We start from the raw sequence: 25,139 nt of genomic DNA on the forward strand, positions 1-25,139 counted from the left end.
CCAGACAAACTCACATCATTTGCATGTATTTGTTCTCCACGACTGGCCTCCTCACCCTTGTCAGTTCACTGTTTGAAGGAGGCATGCCTCCTTTTAAAATACAAAAAAAAAAAAAAAAACGCTTCAGAACCACATTATCACTGAATGCGCTACCATCCAATTGGAAATGTGAGCACCAGATGTCAGCTTGGGTTAACTAGATAGTGTTACAAACTCACAGTATTTCTGTATTACCTGTAGGGACAAAGTATCATATTTTGTATTGTAGGCTTAGAGCTAGATGTAAATGTAATTATAGGCCAGTTAGGTGGTTTATTTTCAAGGTTAAGTTTCCTCTTCTTGAGGCAAGAAGTCTGATCAACAGAGTGTTTGTGAGTGCCTGTCACGTGTCTGTAGGTGTGTGTGCATGTGTGTTCATGCATGTTTGTGTGTCTGTGTGTGTATGTGTGAGTGGGTGGGTGGTGTGTGAGCATACAAATATTCTTGGAATATGGAAGGTTGAAGATTTGAGGTTTCTTTTGTAAATAAATAAAATATAATAAAGGTATAGCATAGCTTAGCTGTTTACTTTGTGTGTCCATGCAAGTTTAGTATTTAAAAAGAATAGAAATATGTATTCTCTATTGTGTTAATATATTTAAAGGAAAGATTGAGAAGTTATTGTTTTACCTTGTCAAACGCTTCTACATATATGGCCAATGGTTTCTAAGACCATTTTATAGATTTGTCTGCACAAAATGCAATAAATTAAAGTCATTTTATTACATTTACGTCTGTGTGTGTGTGTGTGTTTTGTGAAGATTGTAACATAAAGCTACAGTTAACCATGTGAGGTGATTTCACAGCATCAGTGAAGACCAAGTTTTATTACTCATAAAGCAGTTGAACTTTGGCCAGCCAGTAATCTCAGAATGAAGCTGCACAGATACGAATGTCTGTCTGTAGTCCATGGGCCAGACAACATATTGGTACCATCTGAGGGGGCAAAACTTTACCTATGCTAAGTTGTTTGTAGGACTGATATAAGTCTATTAATATATGATAACCCTTGCACAAAAGCAGCTTTTCATATTTTTGGGCTATATAACCGTTTTCAATGATCAGCGCTTTAGCTAAATTTCCCCAAATCACACATGTGCTAATATCATCTTAACAGTGATATAATTTTGGTCATTATCTCAATTATTTGTAAATTATTCGAATAAGTCAGATGTTGCAACTAGACAAGTCCCAATCCTCGTGCCGGATTCCAAGGAAAGTGGGTGGACCACAGACGAAGATGGGAAGTTGGTGATTGAGTGGACCGGTCTCACCAGATATGTGCAAACTGCAAACCTGTTCTGATCAACCCAGTGAGAAAGAACCCACTGTCGAGTGAACAGACTCAGATGACGGTCATGGTGACTGACTCCTAGGTTGAGGGTGTGGACCTAATATATCCCAATATGTACAGTTCTAATTCTAGTTTATCTAACAGGCAATGTTAAATAGCCCTTCTATTCAAACCATCAGTATTGTTGTTACAAAGAACATGCCAATTGATGTTAAAGAAGCATTCCGGATCAATTGCTATTCGCTAACGATATGCTAGCGGCTAAAACTAACGAAATCTCTTGAAATGTGCTGACTTTGACATTATGACCAGCTAGTTACTCAACTTACTGTCCTAACACAGTCAAACATCAAGCAAGTGCAACACAAGACAAAGCAAGACGGCAAATAAGCTACTTACTAGTTCGGCAGACAGTAGAAAGCAGGGCGGCGTCAGGCAATCCTACATTTAGCAGTTATATGCCTATGGACCCTGGTATTACAATGGCACAGAGACGATTCTCCATATTAAAAGTCATTGTAGCGCCCCAATTCTTTTCAAGCTGTTATTTTAAGGTAAAATTGCTAATCCTAACCCTAATCCTGAAGTATAATTGTTGCATACTGTAACTTTAAGTGAGCATGTTCAAGTGTAGCATGTGTTCAGGTGTAGCATCATCTGGACATATGCACTGTCAGACCACTAATTAAACAGTTTTACATGTAATGTACGTTTTGAAGGACTTGTAATACGAAAAATAAAACAAAACTATTTTACATGCCACAACATTGTTTGCCTGTATCATGTGTAGTTTTATCTTAATTATCATCTTAACAGTGATATAATTTTGGTCATTATCTCAATTATTTGTAAATTATTCGTATAAGTCAAATGTTGCAACTAGACAAGTCCCAACCCTCCGTGCCGGATTCCAAGGAAAGTGGGTGGACCACAGACGATGATGTGAAGTTGGTGATTGAGTGGACCGGTCTCACCAGATATGTGCAAACTGCAAACCTGTTCTGATCAACCCAGTGAGAAAGAACCCACTGTCAAGTGAACAGACTCAGATGACGGTCATGGTGACTGACTCCTAGGTTGAGGGTGTGGACCTAATATATCCCAATATGTACAGTTCTAATTCTAGTTTATCTAACAGGCAATGTTAAATAGCCCTTCTATTCAAACCATCAGCATTGTTGTTACAAAGAACATGCCAATTGATGTTAAAGAAGCATTCTGGATCAATTGCTATTCGCTAACGATATGCTAGCGGCTAAAACTAACGAAATCTCTTGAAATGTGCTGACTTTGACATTATGACAAACTAGTTACTCAACAACTGTCCTAACACAGTCAAACATCAAGCAAGTGCAACACAAGACAAAGCAATGTAGCATTTAGCTATAATGTTTAAAGAGTGTGTCTGATCTATTGCAAATGAATGGTAATTATTCGGGTTAGACTTGAACACAATAGAACTGCTTTCTGTATTTTTCCCAAAGAAAAGTAAATGTTTTGGGTTTGGGATTCCAGTTGGGTGTGATTGCATTTATTGTAAAAGTTCTTTCCAACTCAGAGATTGAAAGGCAATCCACCGCTGTATAATACAATGTGACAGTTCTTTAAAAGCTTGTCCAACTCAGATGAGTTATAGTAACATATACATTTACATTTGGTCATTTAGCAGACACTTTTATCCAAAGCGACTTACAAGGAGGGAACAATCAACCTACGAGCAATAGAGACCTAGTGTAACAATAAATGCTATTTTACATAAGAAATAAGAAAAGAAAATAATAGAAAAAGTTGGGTCTTCAAGAGCTTCTTAAAGGTAGAGAGGGACACCCCTGCTCTGGTAGTGCTAGGCAGCTCGTTCCACCAACGTGGAACTATGAATGAGAATAGTCTAGATTGCCGTGCTTGCACAGATGGCAGTGCTAAACAACGCTCATTAGATGAGCGCAGCATCCTGGGGGTAACATTTGCCCTTACAAGAGCAGACCCAGCAATCCCTTCCTAACCAAGCATCAGTGACTTGAACTTAATGTGAGCAGCTACAGGCAGCCAGTGGAGCTCAATGAGTAGCGGGGTGAGTGTGCCCTCTTCTGTTGTGGTAATTAGTCATGCATTGCAGTTGCACCACTTACCTATTCACACGACTCGCGTTAATAATTTAGGCAGAGGCAAAAGTGGATCAGAAAATCACAGCTAACTAATCTAAAGTAAATAATCTAAAGCTATCAAGCGACAAACACAGGAAGCATGGGAAGGAAATGTACATACCTGGCTGCACACATAAAGTCTCAGAGACTCTGGCTACAGATTACCTTAAAATTATTTTTGCCATCTTACCTAAAATAAATACCTAGTTCAGTTAATGAGACAGACAGAGGCTAATCGATGACCAAATAGAATTTGGTTCCTGTTTGCACTGTTAAGGATCACACAATGAGGAATCTAAGTTATTCATGAGGGGAGGGGTACATTACTTTCAGAGGGGTGCAGCCTTCAGGGTTCAGGGTTTCCATATTTCTGAGATTAATTAAGGTTAATCTATTCTACTGCATGAACATTGCACCACTCACACTGAGACCATTTAACAAAAAAAAAAACAAATATGACAAAGAAACCATCTGATCTGGCAATGGTCATACAGTAATACTCAAAGTACCATTTCCCTGCCCTAACTGTGACCCATGTGTGGCAAAGCCCTGGAGAGAAACAGAGACAGAAGGTAGAGATAAAAAGATCAGCAGGTGTGTAAGAGTTGTCAAACCAGACAAAGGCAAGGGGCCAAGCTTGATGGCTCTGGCTTCAAAACACAAATTTCAGGAACCAAGTCTGATGGCTCTGGCTTCAAGACACAAAAGCCACCAACCAGGGCTGATGGCTCTGCCTTCAGACCCCTGGTGTTATTCAAACTGAGAGTGGATTGTTGGTGCAGGTATGCATACCGTCAATAACAATTCTCAGTAGAGACATATTAATGTGACCATCTGGCCAAGCATTAGCCATGGTTTGGTTTTAGCTGGGTGGCAAGAAAGAACTTTTTACCTACATTTACCTAACTTATTACCTAAATTATACAAATGCATAAACAATTTGATACTTATCCCAGTTTCTTATACTTGTTTGCTTTCTCTTCATGTTTGTGGTTGTCTTCATCCAGTGAAGTCAGATATCTAATCACTTGTTTACTATTTGCAAAAAATGGAGAATCAATACCCAGGCCAGGGGAAATTGTGACCTTATCAGTCCAACTTTAATCTCTGCACCAAGAATAGGTGATTGCAATACACATAATCTCTGCATGTCATGCTGAAACACACTCCATTGGTAGACGATTGTCTATAAAACATAATTATTTTGTAGCAGCTGAGCACTAACTTAATTATTTTATAGACTCATACTGGTTTTGCAAAAGTAGAAATGCTGACATTCCAACTGAGGCGGCATGTTAAAAGCGGACAAAGTGCAGGAGAACAGGGCAGTAGAAGGAGTATTTCTGTGACTTCAGCCAATGATGTGCACCCTTGTTATCAGACAAGGGAGGATAAGAGGAGGTACGAATAGAGGGGGCATGTCATTCTTCTCAGAAACCACAATTATGAAAAGAAGCTCTACCAGCCTTAGAGTGCGCCTTCCAGCACTTGTGTTCCTTCTTGAGGTCATTATTGTGACACTTTACACTTTCTTTGTTACCTATGATGATGATGCCAACGCCAGACTCCAGAATAATGTCACCAAGCCCATGGAAAACTCTCTCTACCGTGATTATCCTTTCTTCGCTGACATTCAGGTGATGATATTCATTGGCTTCGGGTGCCTCCTGGCATTTTTCCGCCTGTATGGATTCGGCGGCATGGTTTTTAATTTCCTGACAGCCACCTTTGCTATCCAGTGGGCTATCCTTGTCCAGGGATATTTCATGTTCTACAAGGAAGGCAAGATCCACCTTAGTGTGAAGAGCCTAATCAATGCACAGTTTGCATGTTGCGTCGTGCTGATTTCGTTTGGGGCAGTACTGGGGAAAACCAGCCCTGTGCAGCTCCTGGTCATGGCGCTGCTGGAGGTGCCAGTTTATGCGATCACTGAGTGGGCTGTGGTCACACACCTGAAGATCAATGATGCCGGTGGTTCCATCCTCATCCACCTCTTTGCGTGTTACTTTGGCTTGGGTGTCACGTTTGCACTGTACAGACCCAATCTCAACCAGGGTCATGCCAAGGAGGTGACGAGCTACCAATCAGACATTTTGTCGCTGATAGGAACACTGTTTCTGTGGGTTTTCTGGCCTTCTTTTAATTCAGCCCTCACCATGAAAGGTGATGACCAGCACCGGGCAGTTCTGCATACCTTCCTCGGACTCAGTGCCTCCACCCTCACTGCCTTCGCCCTCTCCGCAATGCTCAACAAGAATGGCAAGCTTACGATGGCCGATGTCCAGAATGTCACGCTGGCGGGTGGAGTGACAGTGGGTGCTTCAGTGGACATGATGATCACTCCGGCTGCAGCCTATGCGCTGGGGATGATGGGATGCACCGCATGCATGCTCGGATACAAGTACCTGAGCCCTTTGCTATCCCATCACCTCAGGATTCAGGACCAGTGCGGCATTCATAACCTCCATGGCCTGACAGGTCTCATCTCCAGTGCAGCGGGCATCGTTGCTATCCTACTCGCCACTGAGGACACCTACGGACCCAGCCTCTACCAGATCTTCTGCTACCGTGCACCCCAGGAGGGGGACCCCCGGCTTGTTGAACTGCAAAAATTAATTCCTGGGCTTCATCCCGGGCTAGGCCGCAGTGCCCAGGAGCAGGCGTGGTACCAGGTGGCAGCTGTGTTTGGCACCATAGCGGTAGCAGCTGTAGGGGGGGTGTTGACAGGCCTGGTGCTAAGGCTGCCTTATCTGGCCTCCCCGGATGATGAGTCCTGCTTTGATGATGAGTTGTTCTTTGATGTACCTCCAGACTACGACTGCATGGGTGCTCAGGGTGGCCCATTGTTTGTGAACACAGAAGCTAAACTAGGACATTCAAAGGGCTAAGGAGGAAGTCTTAGGCATACTCATGAAGGGCAAGTATCGGGACGACTGCTGTATTGTGTCGCTGTTTACACACAAAAAGAGATGCAATTAATTTTTAGCACATGAATATCCTTCTCTTTAACAACAAGAATTTAGAATGTTTTTCTTTTTTTTTAAACTGTGTTAGTGATAACTTCTTGCTATCTTAGCACTTGGAACTAAGGGTTATTGCAGATCATACAACTTTCATGTTAACTAAATGCCCATCTGCTATATTAGGTAGATTGGAGTATACATGTAAATACACTTGTCAAATCTAATTTACTGTTAGCTTTGGATACAATTTTGGGGAATATATTTGCTATTATGGAAAAAAAACGGACATACTGCTTCCATATTAGGAATGCATACACATGCATGACAGTGTTATAATTAGCAATAATTAATCATTACAGCCCATTACTTGTTTTCTTTTCCTGAAATGTATATAAAAGTCTTGTTTGTGAAAGTCTATGAGACATACATTAATGCTGCCTACAACATGATATTACCAAAGTCTGTTTATGTAAGCTGTCTTTGTTATTCAAGTTGTTATTCACAATGACCTGCGTTCTATACATTATCCCTTACTTATTCGTTAGACGCTTGGATTACTTTTAGTTTATGGTCCTTCAGAGAATGGTCAAATGATATGCAACCTGATAGTGCAGATGCTACAGTGCCAATAAAACACACAAGCAGGCCATACTTTTATATTGTGCATATAAATTCTTCTCTGTTGTTAAATTCAAGGCTAAAATCCCAGCAACAGTTGAACAGAGAGGCTGTTTGGCTGTGCCTGTATGTCGAGTTTTAATTATTATCAACGCATTTTTAGAAAAAAAGTTTCTGTGCAGCCTATTTGGACAGGAAAGAGCACTATGTATGAACTCATAATCATCACACGAAGTTTGTGATGTTTAACATCTTGCACATAATGAAGAGTGGATGAATTGGGGATTAGTTATTCTTGTCCCATCAAAACCCTTTCATGCATTGCACATCTTTTTTTCCCTTTGTGTTCTCACAGTCTTCATTTGTGTTTGCCGCAAATGAGGCTGCAGTGTTCCATTTATCATGTTGTGGTCCAAAATGGAGAGTGTGGGCTCCCATGAATGTGGACACAGACTGAAGCAAAATAACTCAAATTTAAGCAATAAGTAGTTCTTTACCAAAACTAGCACGCTAACTACCTAAAGGCACGCAAAAACCTTGCAAACACCACCATCCGCCCAATTGACACACATAGCTGGCCAAAGTGTCAAACTGTTGCATAGTGTTACTTTTAGTGCTAACAAAGCACTGGAGTATTAGGCTATTGGGACAACATAGTAGGGAGAGGAAATACAGGCCTATTCAGGTGAGACTTCAAATACATGCCCAATTTACACCGAATTGGGCATGTATTTTCAATGTCCAATCCAAAGGTCCAATCAGGAGCTGTAATAACAACATCACTATGAAAAACTAACTCACTCAATGTTGGCCGTGAGCCCTCTGGGTCACGCAGGTTGTGTGTGTCATTCGCAACAACGCGGGCAGATCGATTTGTGAGCGGTATCTGTTTCTTTTCAAGCAAAGATAATGGCGTGCTTTAAACCCGACAAAAAGCGAAAAGTTGATTCAAAAAGATGATATCATACAAAAACAAACCAAATATCTTTGTCCGATTCCACTGCTGTAAGGTGAACTGAAGTCCTTGCTGATGGCAGAATAAAGGCTAAATGCATTTCATTGGCTTTGGATGAATCCACAGACAACGTACAACAGATTTTTTTGATGAAGAGAAGGGAGAATTCTGTGAAGATGTGTTAGGCCTCACAGCCCTCCATGGACACACAAGAGGGAATGACATTTATGAAGCAGTGATGCAGATGTTTAGAGACAGAGAGATAGACCTGAAGCATGTTGTTTCCATTGCTATTGATGGAGCTCCATGTATGACTGGGATAGAGAGGGGATTCGTGGCCCGCTTGAGAGCTCATCACCCTTACCTCATAACATACCATTGCATAATTCATCAGATGGTTTGGTGTGCCAGTCTTGAAGAAAAGTACTCAGAGGTTATGACAACAGTAATGAGACTTGACAACTTTTTGAGGGCATCATCTACTCTGCAGCATCGCTTGTTGCGCTTCTTTCTAACAGAGTTGAATGCAGAATTTGATTATTTGCTCCTTCACAACAATGTCTGGTGGCTTAGTAAAGGCAAGGTACTGGAGTGTTTTTGGACACTACGGAAAGAGTTGGAAACGTTTCTGTTCAATCACATGAGGGCAAAAGCAAAACAATTTGCGGAATTCATGCAAAATGAAGAAAAAATAGTTGCACTTCTATCTGACATTACTTCCCATCTCAATAATCTGAATATGAAGCTCCAGGGCAAAAATAACACAGTGGGTAACCTCATGGCAGCTGTCCGTGCCTTTCAGAAGAAACTCAGGTGTTCAAATGTGACTTTCAGCAGGACCTGCTACACTTCCCAAAGCTTTTGAAACAAACTGCAGGAACACGTCATCCTCACAATAATGCTGGAATCCAGGACAAGCTTATTGAAAATTTCCAAACTCACTTTGGAGATTTTCCTCTGAGAAACAAGTCTTACTGTTTATTGAAAATCCATTCCTTGTCAAAAAATATTGCCCTGAAAATCTGGCCATGGGCTAGTACTGCTTTTCTTCAATCAGAGCTAATTGAGCTTCAGGAAAACCTTACACTGCAGGAGTCTCTCTGTGACCCTGCCATGGTGCCACCTTCTGGACTAAGATGGTCCCTGCAGCAGGTGACCCTTTCTTGCAGAAGATGGCCCCTATGATGAAAAACAAATACAGGAGCACACTCACTAATGAACACTAACATAAGTGCCTCTGCCTGTCCCTCACACCTTTTATGCCCAAATTTAAAGAACTGGTGGCACAAAAAAGGTGGCACCTTTCACACTGATAAGGCCATCACATTTTGTGCAAATTTCAAACGTTTTGGGGGATTTAACCCCTTTTTTGTTGGAGACTTTTGGGATTTTGAAAGACCCTGGAATGTATGGACATATGGTGAGTGGAACTTTTGGGCTTTTAATACCCCCTCTGAGTACCCCTGTCCTAGAAATATCGTTTTGAGACTTTACTGAAGATAGCATAGGCCTAAGTAATCTACCGATCAATTATGAAAAATAAATGGAAAACTCAAGCATTATGCAACCATCACCAAACATTCTAAAAGGACACAGTAAATACACAATATCAGGAATGTTTACTGCCATACGCAACAAAACAGCTAGGAACTGCCATGTCCGTGGTAGACAGGTAGGAAACAAGTCAGCCAGCCAGAACAGCGTCAAGCCCCTGCACCGTCCTTCATGAAACCCCTTTGCTATCGTCAAAGGGAGCCTTCTCTCAAAATCTCAAGCTAGTTCGCTGGCGAGTTACCCAGGAAGTCGATTGCTAGACTCAGAAGTTGCAGCTAACAACAGACGCATTCAGACAATATCCTGAAATATTTATTCACCTAAGGAAAGTAATAGTAGTTTCTTTTATTTAATAACGGGGCATCGAATAACTAAAAAGCGTAGTGTGTCGACTTTCATACTGAGCTCAGCGACGTTGAGGAGACGTGCGATTCGAAACTTGTCCTGTCAGGTCAAGTCTGGCCTAGCTACGCAGCTAGTAAATATTCGCTTGCCGACGGACAACAGTCAAGTACGTAAGATAGTTGGCAAGATAACCAGCTACCTTGAAGGAGTCAACGATACTTTGAAGCGTTATTGAAAATGTAAGTATTTGGATCCTTCTAACTGTGCAGCGTTATCTGTAAGTTGCATCTTGATAATCGAGATCTCAATAGCGAGGGTACCTATGATAGCATACTAATGTTAGCCACGCTGCGGTTGTGGCTAAAGTTAGCTTACCAGCTAGCTCGCTAGCTAAGACTTAGCTGACAATAATATTCACATTGACTGACGTTAGTTGGAGGGGATACAAGAAGTAATTCGTGTTGAAGCTGCAGTAAAAGATAGCCTTTTGACTAGTATATCGTTTGTCAGGTAATATATTGGGCCTTCTCATATATATATATCAAGTCTTACTTAGCCAAATAGCAAGTAGGGGAAATCGAGACTGCTAACATTAGCCCTATCTGCTAATCATTTTTTCGAGATGGTTTCCTTGATAAGCCTCACCAATATTTATCTGGTTTGACGGAAGCCAGAAAAGACAACCATCCGCGCTCTTAAGTGGCCTCGTGACGCTGGTGTCAATAATTTGTTATCGCCTCACATAACCTAATTTAAAAACTGAGATCACCAACACAAGGTGGCTTTAGTGGCTAAATTATCTTGAAGATTTGAATTAATGCAAACACGTCAACAGTAAAGCAGTTAGTTGCCATCTATAAAACAAGCGGAGAAGTTGGTTGTCACGAAATGTGCTCTTAGCAGAGCATCAGTCTTTAGCTGGTTAGCTTCAAACAGTTAGCCGCTGCTTTTCAAATGCTGAAATTGAATAAAAAAGAAATTACACACATTCTTCTAATCAGAATATTTATTTCATCGTCAAAGGGGGGGGCCTTCCATGAAAAGTTTGGGAACCACTGCCGTAATCGTGCGTTCACATTTCGGAAAGTCCCACTTCCGAGTTGAGAGCGTTCACATAAGGACAACAAGCAGACAACGGTATTGACAGTAAGATGATGTTAAGTAGGCTATCTAACTGGCCAGGTTCACAATACGTTAGTTACACAAGACTAAACTGCTAAGTAACGATCACAATGTCCTGCGCTAATGAGTACAACCTTATTGCACAATTATTTGTGCGCAGTTCAAGTCCATTTTTATATATATATATCTTTCATCATAAACGGTGACGTTCTCGGAGCTCTCAAAAAAACTCCCATTTCCAGTTAGACAGGCGTTCAGGTGATCAGAACTGTCCAAACTTACACATTATGCAAGTTACGTGTATTTAGAACTGTATGTCAGGGTGTGGGGCTCATTGATGTGTACATAAATATACTCCACTCTTGAGGGAAATTGAGGGTTCAAGTCCAGGCCCTTTTTTAAAATTTCGATTGAAACTGAACCTGGTCAGGTATAGACATAACTGTCTCAGGGAAGCTTCTGATTCTGTGAAGTTGTATCTTTTGTTCAAAGTTTAAAAAAAAAAAAAATCATAACAGCTCTAAAGAATGTGGATGCTAAGATGTTCATAACAATCTTCCTCCTTTCTGTAGTTTCCACAGTCTCCCAGGACACAATGGCAGACGACTTTGATATTGAAGCCATGTTGGAAGCTCCTTATAAGAAGGTGAGCACTTTGCTTTGGACCTATAGGAGGGATGGTGCAAATGCACTACTACACATCATGTGATAGAATCTAATATACACTTGGCTGCTCCAAGCTATTTCAAGATTTCAATGTTTAAACTATGTGCATCTGTGAGAGTGTGAGAGTTTTGCTGTGTGGTGTGATGCTCTAGACAAAATATCCAGAAACATGAATAAATGCCCATCTATCTCTCTTTGTAGACTTGCCTAATGATATCTCACCTCTACTCCCCTGAATTCACCTTTGATTCCAGTGTGAACTGTGAAAAAAAGTAAGGTAGTAATTGCGCAATATATTGATGTACTGTGATCCCCTAGGTAAAAAAAAAAAAAAACAGAGCCTCATCTTAGAACATCCAATCACCTGTTCTGTCGCAACAAGGTGAATGCCCATGGATGTCAAAGCGCATTTAACCTGACATGCCACAGAGACAGTATTCAGATTTTCTGTCGGCATGGCCTGAACATCATGTGGCCACGTTAACTGTTTTTTTTTTTTTTTGAAAGTGGCCAAAATATTAATCTATATATATATCACCTCGACACTAATCTTTCACTGTGCCAAATTTGGCTTTTGTGGTGACTTGTATTCGGTGGGTAGTACTTTAACAACATTACAGCTTTCACACATGCCACAGATTTACCCCCATTTAAATATGAATACTGTCTCTTTAAGTCTGTTATTATGATTTTCAATTCGTAAAATCAGCATCTTTTTTTTTGCATGCCTTTTAACACCAGTTATATTTCCAAAAGTTAATATCCTTATTAAATGAACCTGTAAGCTAGAAACCTCATTGGACTCATATCATATGACATCATAAACACAACTGATCTCCATCAGCTAAGTTTTTCTTTCTGTACTCTTTCCAAGTGAAACACACAAAAACAAAACTAGCTAGGAGTGGATCACTTCATGCGACTGGCACAAAAAGACATGAGTTGAAAATGAAATAAACCTGTAGGATCTATCTATTTTATTTTTTCCTTTTCTGATCTTTTCTCTACTCGAGGTTTTGACTGGTGGCTTTCTTTTACATTTATGTTTTTGGTTTGTTTTTTTAAAGTTCAGTTTCTTTGATTCGGTTTCTGTTTGGGAGTCTATTACTAAAGCAGTGTGAATCCCTGTTTGCTTCAGGGCGAGATGTGACAGAGGTGCCCTCGAGCTCTAACAGTCCATCAGCGAAAATGGGTGAAGATCTCACGGATTCTCAGCATCCTCAGGAACTCTTTTAGCATGGCTACAGCGGGCTATAGGCTAACATTAGAGGGGTATTGGTACAAGAGGACCCTTCACTGGACAACATGGCTTACTATAGCATGTCACAAGAGTGGGAATCTCCATTGTAGAATCAGTGTATTTTCTGTTTGGAGACAGATTTGATTTACTGTTACTAAAATAAATAAAAGTAAAAACCATTGATAAAGCATTGGATTGGGTGGGAGGAAAAGGTATTTTATGACAAACCCCGCTCGTAGTAAGTAGTCCAGAGAGAGAAGTCTCCATTTTCTGTAAGAGTAAACACGATAAATGATCATATTCTGTATTTTCTCTTCCCCTCCCTGTTCCTCTGACGACTTGCTCTGTTTCCTCTGCGTCCTCATGATGTTCTTCTATCAACCCCGCTTAGGATGACCTCAAGTCCTCTAGTGAGAATGGCCAGGAGGAGCGCAGCAAGAAGTAAGAACAGTGCTCCTAATCTAGTTTGTTCATCTTTGAGGCAACTATTATATTGCTATTGACCAGAGTTTTGAGGCCTGCGCTTAGTTTGTGTGTGTGTGTGTGTCTGCAGGAAGCACAGGAGCCGGAGCGGCAGTCCAGAGCATCGTGTGAGTAAGAGTCGGGACCACAAGAAGAAGAAGAGGAGCCGCAGCCGAGAGCGCCGGCGTTCGCGCAGCAAGGAGAAGCATCGCTCACGCAGCCGAGAGCGGAAGGGCTGGCAACGTGGAAAGAAGAGCCCCTTGTATGTGTGAACTCTTACCAGCACCCCTCCCCCACCCTGAACTTCCCATCACACGCTATTTTTCAACATTTACTTTGGCATTAATGAAACACAACACACTGTTAGTGAGTCCTCGTCATTGCAAGGAGGAAGTGGAAGTTGAGAGAAACAATTTCTGTAGATTTACTGGCCTGTATGCAGCTTATTCATCTTTGAAATCATTGAAACTTTGATGATGTGTTTCACTGTGACTTAGCTAACCGGTCCCTGCAGGAATGTGCTTTATAACAGGTCAGAATAGTTTAATGTGAGTACAGTATTTTTACAGATATTAAATTCATTTTCCATCAAGGATTCTTAAACAGGATTTTTTTGGGATGTTGTGAAACTGACATTAAGGCCTTTCCATACTGAGAGGAAAATGGGTTGGGCGTGTTAACTCCCTGAAACCATTCTGGATGGGGCCATATCCACACCTTTAGGTTAAACTGTGCGTATGTTTTATAATAAGGCTTCCAGCTTGTTTGGTCTTAGCTAGCTTTTCTCAAAGTACTCAAACTCTAACTATTTACCATACAAAAAACTGACAGCATTTTTTGTCATCTGTAAGAAGTTTGTGCTGTGCTAAGTTGTGCTGGCCCTTGAGGGTCTGCTTCCACAGTTCTGACCTTTTTTAACTTTTGTTCTACCTCAGGAGATTTTAAGTCTATTAATAAAGCTACTGGTAGGGTGGCCCCTTAGTTCCAGACAATCTCCGCTGTCGTGCTACAATAGTTTAGTTGTTGTCGAGGAGTATGTGCTGCAAAAAAAAACCTTGTTTTTAATTCACAGCTTTGGGGGTAAATTTAACGGTGGTCCTGGAGGGAAGGGCGGCCCACCACATGCCAACAAACTAAGGTTTTTATTATCCTATTCCTCAATCATGAGGGTGGCTGCCTGCTGAATGTCTTGCTAAGAATGAAGACATACACACTCACACACATGCACATAGACTTTTGATAAAAACCTGACCCTGAATTTTTACACTTTTGTCCCTTTTGCAGTCGCCGACGCTCCAGAAGCAAAAGTCCCTTCAAGAACAAAGACAAAAGTCCAATCAGGTAAAATCTTTTTGGAATTGTAGGTGTTTACCAGGTTATAAACATGTTAAGTATCATTTTTAAGTACAACAATACATGATTACTATAATAATGATAGTAATAATGAGGGTTCCCGTGGTCATGGAAATCCTGGAAAAGTCTTGAAATTCAGTAAATGCATTGAAAAGTTGGGAAAAGTCATGAAATTTGTCCTTAGGTCCAATGAGTCTTTTGGAATGAATTGTGTAATTATTTTCACTAAAAATATTAATTTGGTTATTAAATGAATTATATGCACTTGAAACAACATAGCGTAAGAAAAGGAATGGAACATTTACATTCAATAATTATGCCTTACCTGTGGAGTAAAGTCATTGTAAAATGTGATTTCTAAACCTGATTGTTCAAATCCTTGATTGTGATTGTAAAATCCAGCATTACCTTACAATTTGACCTGATTACATTCCATATTACTGCGCAGCGAATGGCAAGGCATTCATATAGCGCATTTCATACCCAGTGTTCCATCTGGCTGTTGCGTTGCTTCAAGGGTTGCGTGGCAACGATTTATTTAGGAACTATAATTTTTAGTGGCGGAAGAATGACGGTTTATCATTAAACTATTGTTTCTTAAATTGAATTGTCTTTATTTATGAAACCATATCAAATATGTGTAGTAACAGGTTTAGAAAAGCAATAAGCCCCAAAAGGGCCGTGCCTCTTGGGGCTTATTGCTTAAGTAAAAACCCTGTTATTGTAACTGAGGGGATTTGCGAGGTGTCTGAGCAAGCTATATAATCTTAGCATGCTACTACCCACAAGGTAAACAGCATGTGTTCGACCAATCACAGCTCTGTGGGCTCTCCGTCATTTCGAACGGATAGTTTAACATTTTTGGGAGGTGCACGTCAGACCACGGAGAGGTGCTCAGAGAGGGTTTGCAAAGACGGAGAAGGCTCGGCGTGTCTAACAGACCACCATAAATTGGGCTAAAGACCATTGAGTGCAGACCTTAAGGACTCGATGCCTGAGGACTCTCAGAATTGAGTTTAAGTGCAGACCTTGAGGACTCTCGATGCTTGATGACTTTCAAAATTGACTTTAAGTACAGACCTTGATAACTTTTGATGCGTATTGACAAATCAGCCTGTACAGTCAAATGGGAGAAGGAGCAACAACCTGGGTACTTGCTGATATTTGAGAAAATACGTACACTTCCCTAACGTAACAAACCTCACTGATGCAACGGTGTGGGTGAACTGGAAACAGTCGCTCAGAAGGCCGAGCATCTTTTGGGATTTGAAATTCCCAGCACCAGGAAGTACCTTAATTCTCCCAGTCAAACTGTGGTAATCATATTTGTTGTAGTGCCACCTTCTGTCCATTTCAAGTTTTGCATACCAATTTTAATGTGGATTACTGTATTTTACGCACTATAGGGCGCACTGGATTATAAGGCGCACTGTCAATGAATAGTCTATTTTCTATATTTGTCCATATATAAAGCGCAGCGAACTATAAGGCGCATAAAGCAAAAACTCATAGAAACACATAGTAGTAGCTAGCTAGCCCCGCTGCTAATAAGTATAACATTAGCATGCTGATATGCTCTCACACTTCCCCCTCCTTTAGGCAGAGGTAGCATACTGTTTGTCTCCAGGCTTGTCTTTCACTGCTTGTCTTTCACAACGATAGCTGTCTAGCTAGCTAGCTAGCGAATAGCTAACGTTAGCTAGTTTAAACCAGAGATAACTTGCCTAAGCCTAGAATAACATCAGTGGTAAAAGTAAGACGGTACTCACAATGACAAAAATGTGAATAATGAGTTTGCCTATGACCATGTAGGCTTAGTTTATTACTTTAGCAGAGGAAAATTCAAACCTAGCAAGTTCCATTTGGGAGACCCAAAGGTAAACTGTCCCCCGCGCCCCTTGTCATTTCAAGCTAGCTGTAGAGAAGGCACTTCCAACACCGAGTCACCAGCAAATAGACCAGCAGTGGTCAGAAACAATGTACTGTTCGAGGTTTTATATAAAATACGGTAGCCGTAATGCTGCAAACGGCGCGGCTTTGTAGTTTACCAAAGTCCTACTTAAACATTTTGACAGAGCGCAACCAAAATTAATCCATATATAACGCGCTCCAGATTATAAGGCGCATCGTTTTTTGATAAAATTAAAGGCTTTTAAGTGCGCCTTATAGTCCGGAAAATACGGTAAGTAATCACAGTTGCAAGCTGCTGTATTTTGATTGGCTGCTGATGACACATAAATTAAGTTATGGGAGCAATATTTTGAGAAGTAAGAATATGTCACTATGAACCATTGTTCCAAATAAAAAAAAATTAAAAAATAAGCAATTTTTTAAAATTTGATGTTTTTAGAGTAGAAGATCAGTAAAGCAAAGTTGCAGATGAGTTGAGAGATTGAAATGACAAAAAGACTTGACTGAAAGTGAATCCGTTTGATGTCATTGCGAAAATGAATCGCAATTGAAGTCAATGAGTGTCATTTAGTGCGCCTGAGTAGTGGGTGGAATTTCCAACACACCTGCCAATTTGTGTGTTTCTAGGCCTCATGGTTTTTGCTCCATTTTAGCAGCTTTGCTGCTAGGACCCATAATGATAATAACAATAATAATACCAAATACCCAAACTATTATAATTGAATATACTATATGTATAATATTACACAACACCCTTTATGCCTACAATGTATGTTTGTCTGTTTGGATTTGCTGAACCCTGTTGTCTGATTATGAGTTTCTGTTGTTCTTGACAGGCAACCCATAGACAACCTGACGCCAGAGGAGAGGGATGCACGTACTGTGTTCTGCATGCAGCTGGCAGCACGTATACGTCCAAGAGACTTGGAAGACTTCTTTTCGGCAGTTGGCAAAGTAGGGCACTAACCATGCCATTCCTCCATTTTGTCTCCCCATATCCCTTTTTTACAGCCTCTTGTTGATATAATGGCAGCAGAATTGACAATAATTTTTTCTGCTGTTTAATTGGGGTGGCTACACCCTTTTTAAATCTTAGTCTTACACGCTCACCCAAAACACGATAGGCCGGTAGTCATAAGCCTTAATGGACCTATAGTCATAAGCCTAAGTGGACCTATAGTCATAAGCCTAAGTGGACCTATAGTCATAAGCCTTAATGGACCTATAGTCATAAGCCTAAATGGACCTATAAAAAGCCTGTTGTCATAACCAGATTTATCTGATGTATGCATTATCAGGCACTCGTGCTGTGTTTCACAAACGTAGGCCTCACAGTTTTCTCATGACCTACTTAAAAACATCTTTTAGCCAGAGGAGTAGAACTAATGGCTTAGAGATCAAAAGTTAGCCAGCAGTAAGGTTTTATGGTGGAATCAGGTATTTATTTAGTCTTCCATGGCAGTTATGATGAATGGGCCAGAATAAGGGTTTTATTTGATTTTAATTAAAATAATTTTCTCACAGTCTCAACCTTTGGCTGACACAAAGCAACTATTGTTGTGGTTAGTAGGTGCAATGCTAATATCTTATTCATCTGTCATTGCATTTTTAAAGTTGCCATTCGTCTCTGTTTACTTCATTCTAGCATGCCTTATGTGTACTTTCATGCATTTGTATTGCATTGCTGTAACCTGAAGGAGGTGAAAAAAAGGGGGTCTACCCTTGTATTATATATTATATTATACTTTATTTTATTTTATCATGTTGAGCTATATAAATCTTTTATTGTATTACATTTTATTATATTTATCTTTTCCGACTGTTCTCTTCAGGTAAGAGATGTCAGGATGATCTCAGACAGAAACTCCCGCAGGTCAAAGGGCATTGCCTATGTCGAATTTCTGGAAGCCACCTCTGTGCCGCTGGCTATTGGACTGACAGGCCAGAGGCTACTTGGAGTGCCAATCATCGTGCAGGCCTCTCAGGTGATGGTGTGTGTGTGTGTGTGTGTCTCTTTAATGGTCCAAGTGGGTTGTATACTTACCGCTTACATTTGTGTATCCCATATTGAGATGAGGCTTTATTTTAATTTTTTTGCGGTTTTGTGTGCCTGTAGGCAGAGAAAAACAGGGCAGCTGCGATGGCCAATAACCTTCAGAAGGGCAACGCTGGGCCCATGCGTCTCTATGTGGGATCGCTCCACTTCAACATCACAGAGGACATGCTGAGAGGAATCTTCGAGCCTTTTGGCAGGGTATGCCTTCATCTTGATCCTCTGATCCTGAGCTTTTATAAGATAACTGTGGAGCCATTCCCAGATGAATTGTCTACATACCAGCCATTGCCTACTTTCCAACTCCAAAGTATATTTCAGCACACACAGTTAAGGCAAATGTTCGCATTCCAGTGTCAGAGAATCTGTTGTGGCATTATTTGATACAGCATCCTCCCATAATAAGGTGCTCAATTTATCCCAAGACAATAATGTTGCATTTCAGCCATGTCATAACACAATATGAGGTTGAGACCGTTTTTTTTTTCCTACGGTGTAGGTCTCATCATGGTTGACAATGTTTTATGCTGTATATGTTTATGGGCACATATTTAGAAAAAACACACTTTTTCAGTGCTTGTGCATATTTGGTTATCTAGAGTGCCTACCAACCCACAAACTCTGAAATAGGACAACCCAGTCAGTTTCTTCAGCTCAGAAAGCGTGATTCACCAAGCCACTCAGCTTCTCTACGTGAAGAGGGGAGCTCATCAGAATTTGACAGTACCTCATTCTGAGTATCTCAGCCCACAGCTAGACAATTAGCTTTGCAAAGGGTTTTTTTTCCTGGGATGTTTTGCGCCCTTTTGTTTCCGCAAGTGCTGGACCTGAAGTGAGCTAAGCGTTGTAAGCGAGCTCAGTACGGGAACTACTCTGTTGTCGGCTCCACTGAGCGGCAAAAAGTGCTAAAAAAAAATGCTACCTTCCACCTGCATCAATCACTCCACTTTGGATGTTGTATTGTTGAATATAACTGAGGTATCATTATACCATTTCAACAACGCAGTGATTCTTTGGTTAAGCATCGATCTCCTGCATGTGTTGTAAAGTATGTTGGTTGAATCAATAACACACACAATAATGCCAGTCTGCACATTCACACTACAAAGGGATTATGCTCTCGGCCTAGTCTTTGGCTTTGCCTTGTTCATGTGTTGTATGCCAGTCTTAATAAGATACAGAAGCACTGGGATGCCTTAAGCTGCCTGCCCCAAACCAACCAGTGTTTCTGTCCCACCTCAGACTGTGCAGGAATGTGCTTGGTTGACGTTTGTGTCTAATCCACTTCAGATCGAAAGCATCCAGCTCATGATGGACAGTGAGACCGGACGCTCCAAAGGATACGGGTTCATCTCTGTACGTACCTACACACTCCCAAAACCCTTGTCCTTTCTTTGATTGTTGCTGAGTTTTAGGTTTCATATCATTGTTATGCGCCCATCGTATTTGCATTTCATTTGGTTTGTTTTGCGTGGTTGTTCAGTTTGCAGACGCTGAGTGCGCCAAGAAAGCGCTCGAGCAGTTGAACGGTTTTGAGCTGGCTGGCCGGCCAATGAAAGTGGGTCATGTGACTGAGAGGACAGACGCATCCACAGCCAGCTCATTCCTGGACAACGATGAGCTGGAGCGCACGGGCATCGACCTAGGCACCACTGGCCGCCTGCAGCTCATGGCCCGCCTCGCAGAGGGTAAGTGTGTGTGTGTGTGTGTGTGTGTGTGTGTGTGAAAATGTATGAAAGATGAGAGGTATTAACTAAGATAAGCCCATTTAGCCTCTCTTTGGCTTAGATGGCTTGATGCCATCTTTTGAAAGTAAACATAAATGTAGAATGAGTTTTGAAAGGCAAAAAACGTATTACAGGAAAGGTTTTTAGCTACTGCTGGTTTAAATACATTTAAAGAGCTGAAACAACATACTTGTCTGGCAAACACCAACCACACTGTTAACTGATAACAATTAACTAGCATGTTAATTGCCATATTTTGGTTATATATTAGCAGACAACATGCTGTAAAAGCAGTTTTTAGGGCTTTGAGAATGATGCACAAACTAGCTACCTGCAAAAACATTCTGCATGACATGGCTTTAAGCAGAAAGTTGGCTAACTAAGCTGGCTGGGCTTCTACTTTTTCTGAGTGGAAAAATATGAAGCCATCTTACATTAGCAATGTCCCATTGTTTTGAGATGGTAGCCCATCTTTCATTATGTCTGTAGACTACTCAATCCTACGTTACCTTTGCCGGTCATTTTCAGCTGCTTTACAACAATTTGCTAGCCTTTCAGCGCGAGTTTGGTTTTATAGCACAGGTAACATAATGTAAGTGTTTCATGGCAGTGGCGTCGTCTCGTTTAGTCATGGAAAAAAAGGTTGTCGACGAACATATTTTGTCATAGTCTTCGTTAACCAAATTAGTATGGTGGGGTCCAGTGATTTGATATCTGCATTTTTTTGTGTATTCAGGCACAGGCCTCCAAATCCCTCCAGCTGCACAACAAGCCCTTCAGATGAGCGGATCCATGCCCTTTGGAAACCTTTCAGGTCAGTGTGCCCACCCACTCCTACTCCATCCTGTAACACACACATCCCTCCATCCTCACCATTTCTCAGATCCTTTCACCCGCACTACTTTTCCTCACTTTCCTTCACTGCATGACGCCGGAGTTGGCGACTGTAAGAATGCACTGGCATAGTCTCCCCTCATAGATATTTGACATTGGGAAATCCACTTTATATCACTTCCTCATGCATGTTCTCTGTCATATGGAGGCAGGACAGGCAGGATTTGACATGAGTAGCACCACATTGGAAGAAGAACTCTGGGAACTCTATTGTAGCCCTGTTCTTTTTGTGGGGGTTAGGGTCTTCATTTGGGACGGGTTTGAGTGTGTAGTAGTATCATACGGACAGGCATATTTGTTCACCACATGGATAAAGTGGATTAAGAGTACAGATATCTGTTAGTACAGCTTAACAAGGAGTTAGGCTTTGTTCTTTCATTATAACAGAGGTTTCTATCAGATGAGATCCCAGGCTTAGCTAAAAATAAATTAATTTAATTGTGAAGTAAACATCCGTGTGGGCAGTTTGGTAAATGGATGGCAATGTTCAAAATGACAAGTGACAAGTGCTATATTGGCAAACAGAAGATGGGTATGTCTCTAGCAACCTCATCTGTTACAGGCCACAAACAAGCAGAGACTGCTGGTATCTGTCTGTCCATTGTCTAAGTAAACAGGAAGAGACTCAAGCAACTCCATTGTTGTAGCGAATCTTTCATTGTGACAGAGGGCCGCCACCCGTCGTCTTAGTTGAGCGATACCAGAAATAACAGCTTACGTTTGAGATGAGACTTTACTCCATCTTGTGTGTGTGTGTGTCTGTGTGTGTGTGTGTTCATTTCTTCACACCTATTCGTCTGCTCTCCTGTGTGCTGCTGGTGCACATGCTGTAATCTCTCTTCTTCTTATCCTAGATTTACAAGCCATGTTGATTCAGCCCCCAGAAGGTGAATTTGATTTACCCATCTAATTAAAAAAAGAAGACATGCACATATCCTTTTTTGCTTTCATTTCTTCACTACTTTTGTACTGGTGAAAGGGATTCGGTGTGTTGCAGTGGTGTTGGACAACTGCCTCCCTCTCTAGTCTAATGTTTATCCTCATCTGTTATGCCACTTCCAAGACGTCTTTGCTACAGAGAAGTGGGTCATTTAAGACCACAATGAGAAGATAACTCAAAGCCGCCCTCTATGGTCATGTAAAGAGTATTCATCTTTTATAGAATGCCCTGTGTTCAACTAAAATGAGCGGTGGAATCTTAACAAACCTATACAAAATCCCTTGTGCTTGCCAAAGAGACCAGAGTTAATGTGTATCAGAATCACTGTCCAGAGTGTGGTGTGTTTTGGTCTTGGCACATGGCAGGCAGTGGGAATTAAGTTGTTCTGTGTTTTGTTTTGTTCTCGCAGCCCAAACAATGAACTTGCCCAGTATGAACCAGGCCATGAACCTGCCCACCCAGCCTCTGGCCACACACTGCCTGCAGCTCTCCAACATGTTCAGCCCACAGGCGTGAGTGCCCTTTTCTTCCAGGACATCAGTACTTTCTGATATCCTTCTGTTGCACTCTGACACATTTTATTAGTGGTGTGTACTGATTTGTTTAGTAGCATTTTCTGTGTTTGTAATCCTGAGGCAGTCACAAAAAAACAATAAATCCTAATAATTAAAAACCTATGGTCCTACACTGAAAACTGGCTATTTTCATGAGAATGTCAGTATCAATCGATACTTAAAGAATCTAAGTTGGGAATTGAAGGAAGTTTACAATGGTTGGCAACCCCTGCCCAAGTTCCTGGCATGTAACTGCATGCAATACTTAGTTAATGAATTCAGAAAACACAAGCTGTACAGACAAGTAGAAAGGAGCGCCAATTTCAAACATTAACTTTCCAAGTTCCATGCTGGTTGATGCTCTGGATGTACTCTGGTGTAATACTGTGATCTCCTCATAGTGAAAATGAAGCTGGCTGGGATCAAGAGATCCAGGATGATGTTATTGAAGAGTGCAACAAACATGGAGGAATAGTCCACATATATGTGGACAAGAACTCCCCTCAGGTGAGTCTATCAAATATGAAATACAATGCTGTATTCAGGATTGAGAACAAAAACTGCAGATGAAAACGGGTAAACTTTGACTTGCTCCAATGATTTTGGCAAGGGTGGGGACCAGCGACTGAAAAGTTTGGCCGAATGTTATAACATTTGGTGTTCGGTAGCTGCATTATTGCTTTGAAATGTTTGTCATAATATCCCACAATGCTAACCACACTTGGTAATGGATCAGTGTAGATCTTTTGTGTGTGTGTGTGTGGTAAGCCAGTGAGTTCTTTGGTTGCTTTGATTTTATTTCTGCAAATTGGAATAATCCTGTCTTTCATTAGGCATATAAAATCTGGATGCAAAATCATTGTGTTTGGATTTTCTGAGGTTAGAGGTACACCAGAGTGAATGTGATGTGACATTGACCTGTTAAAGATTATGGCAGCCTATGACCGTTTTTATGCCTCTGAACCAAGAGTCTCCCATATCTTCAGCAATGCAGTTGATATGGTACTGGTTAGCTGGTGTGTATGAAGGGGGGGGAAGTCGGGCATTCAGATGCGGCACTAAAATTATTAAATCTTCCTCTCAGAATGAATTTATTCTGTGTGTGTGTGTCTTTTTTTTCTTTTTTTTTGTAAAAAGCTAATAACCAGTTTTTCATCCCATGTCCCTCAGGGCAACGTTTATGTCAAGTGTCCAACTATTCCTACCGCCATGGCCGCAGTTAACGGCCTCCATGGACGCTGGTTTGCAGGTTAGTCATTATTTACAATAGCTTGTTTATCCAGTTTCAATGAATGTACACTTTGCTTAGATGTATGTACACCGCCGCAGGCTGCTGAAGTGCTGTGTGGTCTGTTTTTCCCCCTCAGGTAAAATGATCACGGCTGCCTACGTGCCCCTGCCCACGTACCACAACTTGTTCCCAGACTCGGTGACGGCCACACAGCAACTGATGGCCACGCGCCGGTGATCGCGAGCCTGCTGTGTTGGCTCTGCGCCATTTAAACATGTACATATGTTCCGCTCAAAAGGGGCTCACTAGCCAGTCCCCACAGCTCCTCTCCAGAAGTAAGACCCACCCCATCCACACATGTACAGCTGGACCTACCCAGTGCAGTTGTCAAAGAGTCTGGGTGCAGGCATGGGATTTTGCCGAAGGTATGGCTGGTGACAAACTGGTTTTTATGAAGCTGATTTAGCCTGAGAGCAGTGTCCACAGTGCCCCTTTCATAGGTCTTTCAGGGTGGGTCTAGAGGGAGAGAGAGAGAGATAACTTTGAAGGCTGCGGCAGTTCTTTATGAAAAGCAGGGCTTTGTTTTTTGTTTTTCTGTTTTGTTTTTGTGTGCTTTCCATTAGTGCACTTGTATGTAATTGTAAAATGAAAAGCCTCTGCGTTTTGTCATGCCTAGGGGCTGCAGCTTGCTCCAAATGAGTTGTCCTGTGCTCATCCTGTACATAGACACATCCTGTTAGTGTTCATACATTTTGCAACTCACAGTTTTTGTTTATGTTGAATTTGATCAAAAGGTCAGGAAAGGGGGGGAAGAATATATGGTTTCTTCCATTCTTGGTGCCCCACCACAAATACACAGAATGGGGGTGGATGATCAGAGACCACATTTGTAACTTTTTGTAATCAAGAATTTTGTTTTTCTAAAGAATGTCTTGATTAAAGTTGCTTAAAACAAATTCTTTGAAATGTGTAATAATTGATCAGATTTAGTAAGGCCGCCATGTTATTTTTGCAGTCTTAATGCTTGTTTAAATAAAGAATTAAGTGATAATGTATTGTTGCCCTGTCCAGGCA

The 25,139-nt window shown here is 41.2% G+C and overlaps 2 protein-coding genes across 6 annotated transcripts; both read left to right on the plus strand.

The window, feature by feature from the left end:
* Positions 1–4,922: 4,922 nt before the first annotated feature.
* On the plus strand, positions 4,923–6,365 carry rh50 (Rh50-like protein; the record flags this gene model as incomplete). The annotated part of the gene is made up of 1 exon (XM_080853781.1): positions 4,923–6,365. The coding sequence occupies one exon, from the start codon at positions 4,923–4,925 to the stop codon at positions 6,363–6,365; it is 1,443 nt and encodes a 480-aa protein (XP_080709907.1).
* Positions 6,366–9,775: 3,410 nt separating this feature from the next.
* Positions 9,776–25,021, plus strand: LOC308377331 (RNA-binding protein 39-like). Of its 5 annotated transcripts, XM_080853926.1 has the most exons (18): positions 9,776–10,151; positions 10,936–11,049; positions 11,607–11,680; positions 13,332–13,381; positions 13,494–13,664; positions 14,475–14,540; positions 14,687–14,743; positions 17,503–17,620; positions 18,499–18,657; positions 18,783–18,920; positions 20,010–20,075; positions 20,203–20,407; positions 21,183–21,260; positions 22,195–22,227; positions 22,690–22,792; positions 23,236–23,341; positions 24,005–24,083; positions 24,202–25,021. In XM_080853926.1, the coding sequence occupies exons 3-18, from the start codon at positions 11,630–11,632 to the stop codon at positions 24,300–24,302; spliced, it is 1,581 nt and encodes a 526-aa protein (XP_080710052.1). In that variant the 5' UTR covers positions 9,776–10,151; positions 10,936–11,049; positions 11,607–11,629; the 3' UTR covers positions 24,303–25,021. The 5 variants fall into 5 exon arrangements, with proteins under 5 accessions (XP_080710052.1, XP_080710051.1, XP_080710053.1 ...); XM_080853925.1 differs by lacking the exon at positions 10,936–11,049; XM_080853927.1 differs by lacking the exon at positions 10,936–11,049 and having other exon boundaries at positions 18,499–18,651.
* Positions 25,022–25,139: the final 118 nt, after the last annotated feature.

This window comes from Sprattus sprattus (genome assembly GCF_963457725.1).
Source record: "Sprattus sprattus genome assembly, chromosome: 16".
Taxonomy (NCBI): domain Eukaryota; kingdom Metazoa; phylum Chordata; class Actinopteri; order Clupeiformes; family Clupeidae; genus Sprattus; species Sprattus sprattus.

Bases quoted from the DNA above. Each gene is read 5' to 3' on its own strand.
- LOC308377331 (XM_080853926.1), top strand. From the start codon at position 11,630: ATGGCAGACGACTTTGATATTGAAGCCATGTTGGAAGCTCCTTATAAG. The intron at 13,382-13,493 runs GTAAGAACAGTG...GTGTGTCTGCAG, and splicing joins CAGGAGGAGCGCAGCAAGAA to GAAGCACAGGAGCCGGAGCG. The intron at 14,541-14,686 runs GTTTTTATTATC...TCCCTTTTGCAG, and splicing joins CCACATGCCAACAAACTAAG to TCGCCGACGCTCCAGAAGCA.